The sequence below is a fragment of the Lissotriton vulgaris genome, unplaced genomic scaffold (assembly GCF_964263255.1).
Source record: "Lissotriton vulgaris unplaced genomic scaffold, aLisVul1.2 SCAFFOLD_2182, whole genome shotgun sequence".
NCBI lineage: Eukaryota > Metazoa > Chordata > Amphibia > Caudata > Salamandridae > Lissotriton > Lissotriton vulgaris.
The window spans coordinates 136,063-150,000 of NW_028254909.1; the positions used below are offsets into that span (position 1 = coordinate 136,063).

Genomic DNA, 13,938 nt, shown 5'->3' on the forward strand with positions numbered 1-13,938 from the left:
AAAAGGCAAGGCGCATGTCATCACACTAGGCCGCCATAGCAATCTTGATGATTACACTTCATCTCGCCGTTTTTAGGTTTTGCCTGGCGAAAGCTGCGCTCTCCGCAGCTTTTTCGCGCAGGCGAAAACCTAATGAGTATTGTAGTGGAGTTAGGAACGGCCCCCGTCATTTATTGGCTAGCTCCATAAATGGAGCCTAGCCATTGGACGAAGGGCCTGTCCGTCAATGCCGGACCAGATTCGGGGGCGTTCCCGAGATTTTTTGGCTTTTGGCGACGTCACGCGACGTCAGCCAAAAGCCGTGAACACCCCGAATCTGGTCCGGCACTGCCGGCACCTGATTTTCGATTATTTTGTCCGCTGGCAGGTGCCCACCCTGCCCAGGGACCTTGCCGCTGTTGTGGTACCCCGAGCGAAGTCCCACCTCGCTTAATATTTAGATTTAAGGCCGGTGCCCACCCAGCATTGCTCCGTGTATTCACCGCCGCAGCCCCGAGTGAGAAGAGGAAGCAGCGCCCGCCTTCAAGCCCGGGCCGTGCTGGGATTGGCCCAGCCGGCCGAGCCCCCTTCTGCGTTATCGCAGGAGGAGGAGTAGAGAGCCGGAAGGAGGAAGCAGCCTGCATCGACCGTCCCGAGGCTCCCGAGCACAGGAGGAGCCCCGGGAAAAGAGAACGTCCCTCCGCGGCCCCGGAGAGTCCCGAGGAGCGGGAGCTCTCCTCCAGCAGCCGCCGGACCCGGTGAGTGCCTGCAAGGGGAGAGGGGCATCGGGACACATTGTCGGTGTCCGCCCCTCCCCCCGTAGTAGAAGTCACCATGTCCCCTGCGCCCCTGTCCCGTGCATCCCCGTGCGCCTCCTCCTTCCCTCTTGTCCTGCTCCTCTGCCTCCTTTCCCTCTGCACCTGTCCCGTGCCCCTGTTTCGAGGGTGTCAGTCCCTCGTGCCCTTGCCCAGGTGCCCCCTGCCTCAGTGCCACGTGTCTCTGTTCCCTTTGCCTCCGTTGACAGGTCTCCGGTCTCCGACCCGGTGATTCAGCCCTGGTGCTCCTGTCCCTCCCCCTTGCCTGTCTCGTATGCCCATGTCCCGTGTGACTCTCCCGTGTGCCCCCGTCCCATGTGCGACCCCTGACCTGTGTTCCTCTGTTCCGTTTGCCTGTCCCATGTGCCAATGTCCCTTGAGACTGTCTGTGTGCCTGCCTCATGTGCCCCAACCCCGTTTACCTGTCCCGTGTTCCTCTGTTCAGTTTCCCTGTCCCTTGAGCCTGTCTGTGTGCCTGTCCCATGTGCCCCTGTCCCGTGATCCTCTGCCTGTCCCATGTGCCCCTGTCCCATGTGCCTTTGTCCCGTTTGTCTGTCCCGTGTGCCCATGTCCCGTGAGACTCTGCCTGTGTTCCTCGTGTGCCCCTCCCCACGTGCGCCCGGTTCTCCCAGCTCCACCGTGCCTGCAGGGTGCCAGGCTGCCTACCTAGGGTTGCTGCTGGCCGGTCCCGGTGCGCTCCGGCGGGGGCTGCTCCGATGGCAGTGTGTATCCGATGGCCGTGTGTGCTGAGTCCGGACTCCACGCCCCTGACCCCGCGGCTTGAGGTTCTTATCCCCTTTCGTTTCTGTCCCTGCTCTGTTTCCCTTTTCTCGTGTGCTTTATCACTGAACCATTTCTGCTTTAACTCTGAACTTTCTATTCGGCCGCCTCTCCCAGACCCCTGTCTTTACTGCCCTCTGTCCATTCTCTCGGCCTCACAGTGTTTGTCCGGGGAGTCACTCTCTGCCCGCTGTCCCTCTCGCTCTGTCTCTCTGTATTCTTGTATTCTTGTCACCTGCTCTCTGCTCTATGTCTCTCTCGATCTCTGCTCCCAGCCCTCATCTACTTCTTCCTCCCTTTGTTTTTGTTGACTCTCACTTTCCTTCTGTCTCTGATTTGTCTCTTCCCCTGGCCTCCCCTGTCTCAGCTCTCAGCGCTCATCTGTCCCTGCTGTCCGTCTCCTCTCTCTCTTTCTGCTTTCAGCCTCCCTCTCCCCTTGCCCTGCTCTCCTCTCTGTTCTGCCCGGCACTTGCCTTTATAATCTCGCTGTAATTGCTTTTAATCGGATTATTGGCGGCTCTCTCCTCTCTGCTCCTGGATAGGTCTCCAGGCCCCACTCAGGCTCCGCCTGACGAGAAACGTCATTTCTCAGCAAAACGACCGTGTGTTTTACCCTCTCTCGGTTTCCCTCCGGAGTGTTCTGCCCCCCACCTGCTCCCAGATACTGGCCCAGTGGCACGGGCCCTGGTGCCAACCAGGAAAAGTGCCTCTGGTGACCCGGTTGGGAATTAAAATCTGAATGCAGTGGGCCTCTGGGAGCACTGGTGCCGCTGCACAGTGATAGCCACGCCGCTGCTAGTTCTCATGCACTGGGATGCCCCCTGATCCCTAGGCCGCACGGCTCCCTGCTTCGCGGGCCCAGTCTCATGCAGGCCTCTCTCCTACAGACCTGAAATTCCTTCATGGCCTGTGCGGTTCTGTACCCACCCTAACATGGATGCCCCTTCCTCGTGCAAGCCCGCGCCATCTTATGCAGATCGCCACTCTACCCTGCTTCTCCCGAAGGTTAACTGCCCTCTCACCCTGCATCTCTTGCAGGGCTCTTGTATCTTCCCTGCTTCTCCCTGAAGGGTTACTGCCCTCTCGCCCTGCATGTCTACCATCTTCCCTGCTTCGCCCGAAGGTTTACTGCCCTCTTGCCCAGCATCTCTTGCAAGGCTCCTGCATGGCTCTGTGAGGGTGTGTGGAGGGCTCTGTGTGGCTGTGTGTGTGTGGGGAGCTTTGTGTGGCTGTGTGTGTGGGGAGCTTTGTGTGGCTGTGTGTGTGGGGGGGCTTTGTGTGGTTGTGTGTGTGGGGGGCTTTGTGTGGCTGTGTGTGTCATTTGCGAGAGATAAAGCTAGTGGCATTGTAAATGACAATGCCATTTATTTATGTTAAAAAAAACATAAATAAAAATGTCAAGAGCAATGCCAATAGCTCTAACTTTAACAAAGGCAAAACCATTGCATTGTAAATGCTTGTTTTTTCTGCTGCTCTACAGTATTGGCAAAGCAAATAGTTTGAAAAGCATTTGCCAAAGCTTGTATCCTTCTGAGTAATAGCGGCGGTACATACCACATCTACAATGACAAATACTGTCTTTAAACACTATGTAGTAATACATTCATCTTTAACTACAATTGAATTGTGTGCTGCAACGCTCAGTTTATTGAGGAGTCTATCCCTTTGCAAGTGTCTAAGGCCTTAGTTTTAACAGATGAAATCCTCTACTGTTAGTGTAGGGCCTCCCTGTTTTAATGTTACTTGGACAGGCTGTTGCTAATGTAGGGTGTGTATGTGTAATGGCAGAGAACACGCGGTCAAGTGCTCTTTTCTTTGGGGCCTACAGCTGTAACGACAGTGGGGTTCACTTCTAGATTAATTTATTACAGCAGTGTTGCTGGCTGCTAATAATCGAAGTAAGCTACGCGGGGTCTGAAGCCCATGGGCAGGGCAAGCTCATCCACAAATGGATGCCAAGTATGTGGGAGAGCCCCCACCCCCTTTCTGCTCGCCAATAAAACATGGATATTGTTACAGCGCCTCAGGGGTAGTAAGTGCTGTATTTAAATACAATTACAAGCATTGACCTAGCCAATAGGTCTCGCCTTTGGGACCTTATAAGTTTTTAGCCATGCAACAGTTAATATTGTTGCACCAAGGATATTACCAATAGCTCAAAATGTCCTAATGCGAGACCTGTTGCATTGCAAATGCTTGTTTTTTATTGTATGTGCATGCTGCGCGCGGCACAAGCTTTAGGGACACTGCGCTCAGTTTGCATTTTATTTTCTAACGCTTGATTAGGAGTGCGGTGCCCGCTTCTGGGACACCAAACGTTTTTTCTTTTTTTTTACTTTTACAATACCAAAAGGTCAAAAACTCGCAATTGTGAGACCTATTGCATTGTAAATGCTTGTTCTGTGTTGTCAGTGGGCTACTTCATATGTGTTTTTATGCTTCTCTGATGCTGAACAACGGTTTTGTACCTTACCTTCTGTTTTGCTTTGTCTCTTGCTAGCTGTCAGTGTTTTCATGAACTTGATGAAGACATCAGTGGGCTTGTTCTTCTGGAAAATATTTAAAGTTTTTTTTTTTTGTGTTCAAATCTTTTTTATTGAAAAGTAACAAAAATGAGAGCGGCAATACATCATCAGATTACATATGAGCATATTGGTACAATGCCGAAACAAAGATGGGTCAATACATAGGAAATGATACATGAAATAAAAGAAGAAAATGAAAACAATACAGTAAACATCGTTCCGGGTCCATAAGGAGGTGATCGTCAGTAACCAAACAATAGCAAATCATCATCACATTAGTCCATCATCTCACAGTTCCGTAAGGCATTCCATCCAGAAATAGCTCATGTAATACCATGCGTTACCTCGTCAGTCCTGTACAGTAACTCTATATTCATCATTTTGCCCCTTCATTTAGTGCTGATTATGTCATATAGACATATCATGGTGGATCAAAGGTGAAGGAGGCCTCATCTAAGGATAACCACAGTTTTTTGTTGGTGACCTGCCACGGTGACGAGTGTAGAGCGGGATTGTCAGTACCCCTAATGCAGGACAGCCATTCCCTCCAAGCATTAAAAGAAACCTCAGCCGCGGTTTTCCAATTGCATAATACAACCTTGCATGCCAGTGTTAGTAAAAGGTCTAGAAGCTGGCGGTCATGGTCTCCCCTCACTATTGGGTCTATAGCTCCCAGGATAATATAAATGAATTCTCTTTTGGGTTTTATGACAAATATGTGTTCGATATAATCAAAAAATTTTCCCCAGTATGTGTGAAGCATGGGGTAATCGAATAACATGTGTGGTAGGTCACCAGTACCCATTGAGCAGTTCCAGCATGTTGGTGTGTCTCGTAGGCCAGCCTTAAATAATCTCTGCGGGGTCCAAAATGTTCTGTTAAGTATCATATACTTAGTTTGTGAGTATCGGTGATACCTTATGTGTAAGTGCCGATGCGTGTATCCTAGTCCAGTCTATGTCTATACCGGTGTTATTCGGTTCAGCCTCCCATTTGATTTCATTACGTCTCATCGTTTTGTTGGGCGTTGGTGCAAGTAGTTTATAGATTTTTTAAACGAAGTGCCCCGAGGACTGTAAGTGCGGTAGCATAGATTTTAGCCAGGGTGTCGCTAATCTAAATGTGCATGTAGATAGAGCTGATTTGAGTTTCAGGAAGGCATAGAAGTCAATCGGTAGTAGGGAGTACCTAGTCTGTAATATCGAGAAGGGTAATGGCATGTTATTCTCACTGAGATCTGATACCACATTGATACCTTTGTCTGACCAATGGTCCCATATGGGGGACGAACCGCTAATTTTGATCAATGGATTGCGCCATAAGGATGCAGAGGCAGATTTGTGAATCTGCAGACTGGTCTTATGAACTTGATCTAATCGTAAGAGGGCTCTCTTAGTATTAAGCATGATGTATTTAGAGTGCGGAAGGTGTGAAAGGTCCATTGTGAGTGCAGCAGAAATCGGGGCCTTGCCCATGATGGATTTCTCAATATCAATCCACAGAGGCGTATAATTGGGGTCCTCGGCAAACCAGGAAGCCCCTTGCTTGCAGAGAAAGGCAGTCTGGTAATTTTTAAAATTCGGTAGACCTATACCTCCTTTAAGCTTAGGGAGTTGCAATTTTTTAAAGGCAATTCTTGGTTTTTTCCCTTTCCACAGGAAGTCCGTGAATGATTTATCAATTTTATGTAGGAAATCCTCCGTGAAGGTCATGGGGAGCATACTTGCCATATAATTTACTAAGGGGCTAATCATCATTTTTAATGTCTCTGCTCTACCCCACCATGAAAGGAACTTCGGCGACCACCCAACTAGTAATTTTTGTATTTTTTTATAGAGTATATCCTCATTGATTTTTAGGGTGGTTATCAGATCTTTCTCAAATTCCATACCCAAATACTTAAAACTCTTCGGTTGCCAGGTAAGCCCGGAGTCACCCAGAATATTTTTGTCACACAGGTTATTTAGTAATTTCACTTCTGTCTTATCCTTATTCAGGGAGTATCCGGAGACACACGAGAATTCCTCAATTGTGGATAGTAATGCAGGAATAGCTTTATCCGCTTTTTCACTCAAGACCAGCACATCGTCGGCATAGGCCGTCAGTTTAATTGTGCATCCTGTGAATCGAATTCCTTGAATTTCGGGGTTTTCCCTTATGTAATACAGGAAGGGTTCAATTGCCAGTAGGAACAGGGACGGGGACAGGGGGCAACCCTGTCTTGTGCCTTGTTCTAGGTTAAAAGGGGAGGAAAAAGCACCACCAGCTCTCACTCTAGCGGAAGGACAGGCATATAGGGACATGACTAATTTAGTGAATAGAGGACCCAGATCAAATTTATGAAGCACCAGGAGCCTCTGGATTTGGTTGACCTGTGAAATTTTCCCCTTTATATAGGGATCACAAGTTTATAATGATCCAATATGTGCCTTATATGATCTCAAATGTTTTTTGCTGTGCCCCGCAACCGCACTCGTGTTGCTCATAATGTTCGCGCCATGCGGAACTCAATGACTTACTCCACTGTGTTATGGTGATGGACTGACATGTTATTGAATGCTTATTGAAATAATACCTGAAGGATCTAGTTGACGACTTTTATTGAACTGTTCTCTAGGAGGGTCTCCAACTGGTGGACATGTTGTTGTTCGCTCACACGACTTATACTTACAGTCCATGATACAAATAGTTTTCTCTAAATCTAGTCATAATGGTTCTTTGTTCTTAAAGACTTTGCATTTGTAAGTGAAGCAGTCTATTGTTATACACTGTTGATGGTTATTGGTAGCTGTCTAGCTCTCTTGTTATGATTGCTCCAGCAGCTCAGACGTTAAATTCTGTTGACTACGCCTGCTTGGAGGCGGCCTCGTGGTCGTTCCCGAGTCGCCATGTTCCTATTCTTCCATGGGGGAGGGAGGGGTGGGCCTAGGGGAGGGGCGGAGGGAGGAGGGTGGTGCGGGGGATTGTGGGGGGAGTTTACTTTTTCACTTCTACTTTTTCTTCTTTTTTTATTCCACACACTGTGCACACTGTACCATTTTGCATTCCGAAGCTTCCGTTCCGTATTTCAGAGTACTGCTAGCCCTGTGATTATTGCGAATTTTGTCACTGCCTGTAGTGTCAAATGTATGGTGCTCTCTTTCAGGCCTGTATCCCGTGCATATACATGTGTTATGATACAATATCAGACGTTGCATAACTGATGGCTCCTGTTATAGATACTCCCATAGGGACAACGACCATAGCTAATCTTAAAATATTATCGTTGAATGTGAAAGGCCTAAATCAGCCGGTTAAACGCCAAAAGATACTTGATTATCTACGTAGGCAACGTGGGGACATAGCCCTGTTACAGGAAACAAAATTAGAAGCAAAGCAATTTCACACACTACGGAACAAGTACTACACTGACGTAATAGGCTCTGAGGCAATCTCTAAAAAGAATGGGGTGGTAATGCTTGTAGCAAAGAGTGCGAATGTGGAGATACTCTCCTCAACCACGGATACGAAAGGGAGATGGGTATCGGCGAAACTACTTAAAGATGATACTGAATTTTTTATTACATCAATATATGCACCTAATGCCCACGACCCGTCTTTCTGGTTAGGCCTCACGAAACAGATCGACTCCATCCCAGACACGGCAGTCCATATTTTGGCGGGTGATTTCAATCTTCCGTATGACCCAGTACTAGATAGGGATTCCAAATGCGCCTTTCGCCCAGGTAAAGCTCACAAGGCGTTCATGAAATTATGCAATAGGTTCCATTTGGTAGACACGTGGCGCTTATTACATCCTGATGGTAGAGATTACTCTTTTTATTCCCCACCACATGACTCGTTCCCGAGAATTGACTACATACTCATTTTTAAAAATGCGCTGGCCAGAGTTGAGAACTCGGACATTGCCCCCAGGTTAGTCTCTGATCACTCTTGCGTTTCTCTCACACTTTCTAATATCACACCAACCACTCGTCAATCTATGTGGAGATTTAATGACGCTATTCTTAATGACACAAACCACAAAGAAACCATTGACAACGCCATTAAAGACTTCCTAACGACAAACAAAAAAGGGGACACTTCAGACACCATCAGATGGGAGGCGCTAAAATCCACTATTAGAGGGCTTATCATAAAAATATCCTCTGCAATTAATAAGAACCGGAGCGCAGCCCTGTTGAAATTGGAAGAGGACATTTCTACACTCCAGCGCAAATACCTAAATAATCGAAACCCTGAAGACCTGATTGAATTGTCCAACCAAAAATACACATATAATAAACTTATTAGTGAAAAGGCGGGAATCTGGCTTGATAAAAGGAAGCGTTTTAAAATGTGACTCTAATAAGGCAGGGAAAGGACTAGCGGCATATCTCAAATTTAAAATTCAAAAAAACACTATAGCCTCTCTACTAGACAGAAGTGGCGCTCCTAGCTCTGACCCCAATAAAATTGCGAATATTTTCAAAGAATTCTATGAGAAACTTTATGCTAGGAACGTACATGTCGACAGGGAAAAAATGGAGAAATATCTCTCAAACTGTGCACTCCCAACACTCGCTGCCACAGAAAGGGAGTCTCTGAATGAGCCGATCTCTGTATCCGAGGTCTTTACCGCGATCAAATCCCTCAAAAAGGGGAAAGCCCCTGGCCCGGATGGCTACACGGCACCCTTTCATAAGATCTTCGCCCATGCTCTAGCTACTCCGCTCTTGGAAGTATTCCAAGAAATTAGTATCACAGGAGAGGTTAAAGGAACAATGGCGGAAGCTGTAATTGCAGTGATTCCCAAGGAAGGTAAAGATTCTAAACAGCCTAAAAATTACAGACCTATCTCGCTGATAAACTTAGATTGCAAGCTCTTGGCCTCGATTCTTGCAAAACGCATCCAGAAGGTTCTACCGTCCTTAATACATCCATCACAGGCGGGATTCCTGAAAAATAGGCTGTCAAGCGACAATACTAGAATTCTGGCTCACGTTATAGAAAAAGCAAAACTTTTGTCCACACCAGCTGTGGCGATAACACTAGACGCAGAAAAAGCGTTTGACAAAGTGGATTGGACATATTTAAAGTTTTTTAAAGTTTTTTAAAGCTTTTAACAAGTTACTTGTACTAGGTATAAATGCACCCGGATGTTGGGAAGCATCTAAAACTTCCATTAAAAATGAAAGGAATGATTTTTTTAAATGTGACTTTATTGTCTTTGTCTATGCTTCTTATTCTTGTGAGCCTGCTTTGTTTGTCTTGACGGGCAAAATAGAAGACTGAACTCACGTCGCTGATGCTGGGCAACGCCTGCAGGGGCCTATTTAATTCTGTATAGTTGGTGCCTCGACTCTGGGTTACTTCTGCAACTGCAGCACCTGGCACAGGTGAGGGATTTATTAAAGTCGTCTGGGTGCGAAATACGAACAAGGGTTCATGGTAAGCACTCTGCTGAAAGACGCATACAGATCAAAGGTGGTTCCTAACCAAGGATCCTTTTTACTCCACACTCCATCCCATAAACAGGGCCGAACAGAACAAAGTACATTTATAGGCAGTATTGTAGAATTTCCTCTCCATAATACAGTTGTTGCGAAGAAAGGTTAAACGTAGTTTGTGGCCTTGGACCTCTGATATATTTACACGTCGTATTTGCTAATTAGCCTACTGGAAAGTAATGTTTTTCTTCAGGGTCGAAAGAATGTGTTTGAATTCAGTGCTGTGAAAAGATGATTCTTGCAAGGCTTGGGTTAAGGCCTTTGCCCGTTTAAAATTCAAAATATATGTAGGGCTTTTTTTTCTAGTTTTTTTTCATGTGGCTTAATAGATGTTTTTCTTCCATTACTTTAGCAAAGAATGGCGCAGGAGGTTTTGACTCATTTAAAGGAGCATCCAGACGCATGGACAAGAGTTGATACTATATTGGAGTTCTCGCAGAACATGAACACCAAAGTAAGCTTGTGGCTGTGTTAAGATGTCACATCTCTTTCAAATATTTAAATCCTAAAGTCTCTAATTACATTTCCAAAGTAGATTTCAGATTGAATGGCGTTCTGTTTTGTATTCTAATGTGTACCATGGGCATTGATTTGGCATACGAGTATGGGTGTATTATTCCTTTAAAGATTAACTTCTTGCATCCGTGTCTTAATTACTACGATGATGTAGTCTATATTGCTAATAAGAAATTGCTTTAGTGGATGTTTTTCTTAAACACTACTGCCCACGTTGCAATAAGATGCATATTTTTCTAGATTATTTGTAAACTGTTTGATCTGTAATATAGATTTAATACTAGAGTTAAGTTTAATGCAGTGGAGTTTACAATTTAAGTGTCCTTTAAACAAAGTGCTTTTTGGTCCGTATACACTTTACTTGAATAACATTTTAGTTAATTGGGAAACATATTTAGAGAAAGATGACTAATTTACTGTGCCATCCTACTCTACCTTCCTACTAAGGGGAGTACCTTGGTTTCTTTTAGGGTAAATCCGTGAAGTAGTTTTTGAGACTTTTGCAAAATGCGGTGGGTGGGCATTTGTGAGTTAAAATTTATATCTTGACATTTGAAAATGTGTGTTCAATTTTCCTTTTAATTATGCGCTAAATTGAAAAATGTGTATGCAGTTTGACAGGTGCCTGGGTTAACTTGCAGATCGGTTATAACTAATCTTTTAGAGAATCCAATTGACATTGGCAGACACTTAGCATGTTTAGTCTTTTGTCGAGATGTATAGCTACATGGAGATGCATCAAAGGCGCAATTTTATAGTTTAGACATCACTACCTTTCTCAGCATGTGGGGGCAGTCAAAGGAGAGGTAGAGTTGGAGTTTCTAAATTTTGTTACTGCTTAATGACTCGGAATAGAATTTTGCATCTTCTGCCATCTCGCCCTGCTTGCCAGGAGCTGATAGAGATGCTGAACAGTATCCCATGTTTAGATGAAGAGCTTGACGGTCATCGCATGCCAAATGAAATCCGGATCTAGCACGGATCCATGCCCTCCGAGAATTTTTCAAATGGCCTTGCCCGGCATTCAAAGTCAGCTGTTGAGCCTATTAAATGAGTCATTAGAAGCGGGCTATCTCCCGTCAAATTTGAAGGAAGCTAGGGTCACTCCACTCCTGAAGAAAGCAGGAGCGAACACCAAGGCTTTAAAGAACTATAGGCCCATCTCTCGGTTGCCATTTCTGGGCAAGATCCTGGAAAAGCATGTCCTGAACATGCTGGCCGGCTACCTAGAGGAACATGGTCTACTCACTCAAGACAGACGGGCTTTCGGCCTCAACATAGCACAGAACTGGTAATGGCCACAGTTGTTGATGAGCTGAGAGTCCGGGCAGACAAGCAGCCTTGTGCCCTGATTCTATTGGACTTGTCTGCGGCGTTTGATACGGTCAGCCACACCATCTTGCTGGACCGTATCGTGAAGCTGGGAATAACAGGACACGCGTTCAAATTGCTCGAATCTTTTCTTACGGGTCGGACCCAGAGAGTGCAGTTGGGAGACCAGCTATCGGAGGCAGGTGCTGTGGCCTGGGGTGTACCCCAGGGGTCCGCACTATCCCCCTGCTATTCAACATCTACCTCCAACCTCTTGTGGAGGAGTTAATGCATAGGAACTGCCAAATCTTTATGCCGATGATACCCAGCTACTGGTTCAGCTGGAGGATTCAAGGGAAGCTCAGGAATCGGTAAGGAATCTGCTTAGATTCACTGTAAATTGGATGACCAACAACCTCCTGAAAGTGAATGCCGAAAAAACGGAGGTGCTGGTCGTGACCAATCAGGCAAACCCCTGGTGCGATTTGTTTTGGCCCCCAGAATTAGGGACTACACCTATTCCTTTAAGGGTGTTCAAAAGCCTGTGGTTGAAGATTAATGCAGACCTTTCTATGGCTCCCCAAGTCTCGGCAGTGGTTGGGTCTTGTACTGGGGTGCTTAGGCAACTCCGAAAGTTAGTACCCATTCTATCGGCCCCCACACTGCAATCCATAGTGTCAGCCAGAGTCATCTCGAGGCTGGACTATGGTAATGCCTTGTACCTAGGCCTTCCACAGAAGCTTTTGAGGAAACTGCAGGTTGTACAGAACGACGCAGCCAGGCTGATCTACTCTCTACCTAGGATTTCGCATGAAACCCCCCTGGATCCAGAAGCTGCACTGGCTGACCGTTAAATTCAGAGTGCAGTTCAAATGTCTTTGCGTGGCCCATAAAGCCATTTTTGGTAAAGCCCCGGAATATATTAAACAGCTTTTGAGGAAGTACATTCCAGGTAGAGCCTTGCGCTCGAGTAAAGCCTCCAATTTGTTTCAACCCAGATTTAAGTTAAAATCTAAAGGGGGCAGAGCTCTGTCCGTACTTCTCCCGCAAATCTGGAACGAGTTGCCAGCCAGCCTGAAGGAAGTGATTCAGGAGGTAGCAGGTTATGTACCTTTTCTGTGTGAGCGCTTGGAGACCCTTGGTGATTTGGGCTTTACAAAAACTTTTTAACAGAACTCACACCCACACCCCTCCCTTGCAGGCTGCTTGTCTTTGCAGAACAAAGTGAAGAGTCGACATGGCACACATCCCTGTGTGCCTGCCAACACACTGCCCTGGCATACCTCAGTCACTCCTCTAGCTGGGTGCCCTATGTCAGTGGTGAGGGTACAGGTGCATGAGCCCTGTACCCCTACAGTACCTAGGTCCATTCCTTGGCACTGTAAGTGCAGTGCTGCCTATAAGAGTTTATGGTGCTGGGAGTTTATCATTACGAACTCCACAGCACCATAATGGCTGCATTGAAGACTAAGACGTTTGGTATCAAACTTATCAGCACATTAAACCCACACTGATGCCTGTGTGGGATTTAATGTTAAATGCACGACAGAGGACATCTTAGAGATGCCCCCTGAAACTCGACCAACTCCCAGTGACCTGACTGAGTGTCTGCCGAGGCTGCCACCACCAGACATGTTTTTGGACCCCTGGGTCGAGAGCTTGCTGCACTCTGGGGCCTGAAACACTGCTCATCCTGGGACGAGGTGCCAAGCCTCGGCCACCAGGATGGGCAGGGTTCACAAAGGAGAAGCTTCAAAGGCATATACTGCCTTTGTGTGCCTCTCCAGACCACTTGGTGTACTCAGCAACGGGTTCCCACTGGTTCTAACCCCCACTTTTGGCGGGAGACCCGGCAGGGGAAAAAAAGTGAGCAATAGAGGTGTGCCCACCACTGCCAACTCCACCCCTGAGGTGGGGAAGGCAAGGTGAAGCACAACCTCGAGTCGCGCCATCTTGAGGATGGAGGACCCAGCCAACCAGGGACAGGCTCCTGCCCCTCTCCCACTGGTGAGTGGCAGAATAGGGGGTGTACCCCACCCCAGGGAAGGGACCCATTAGTCCCTGACCTTTACCTACCTGTAACACCCCTAAATGTAGTATTTAGGGGCACCCTGAACCTTCCTTCTCAAGATCCAGCAACCACAAAAAGACTAGTAGCCCTGCAGAGCTAACAAGGGGATGACGCCGACTGACTTGGCACCAGCCCTACAGGCCTGTCTCCCTCGAACCTGCTCCTGTGAAACCCCGGCGTGTCCAGCGGCCAGCAACCTCCAAAAACCCCAGAGGACCTGCCTGCATTCACTTTCTCCCGTGAACACCGGTCGTGTTTGAACTGCAGCTTCTGGTGCCAGCCAGGAACCGTGAATCCAGCCCATTCTGCACCCGCCAAGCCCGGCCAGTGTTTGAGTCAACAAACAAAGAGGAGTCCCCCTGGCGATCCTGACCCAGGATCCGGCAACCCCTGACTGGCAACCCCTAACCTGCCTCAAGCCTCCAGACGACACCTGCAGCCTCAATCCAGAG

At 47.2% G+C, this 13,938-nt stretch overlaps 1 protein-coding gene across 1 annotated transcript in view; it reads left to right on the forward strand.

Annotated features, from left to right (window-relative positions):
• LOC147659374 (exportin-1-like) overlaps positions 1-13,938 on the forward strand; it is a 379,442-nt gene that overhangs the window by 98,277 nt on the left and 267,227 nt on the right. Inside the window, exon 2 of the mRNA XM_086951792.1 lies at positions 9,941-10,042. Within this exon, the coding sequence (XP_086807918.1) occupies positions 9,941-10,042 (102 nt within the window). The remainder of the gene's footprint in view (positions 1-9,940; positions 10,043-13,938) is intronic.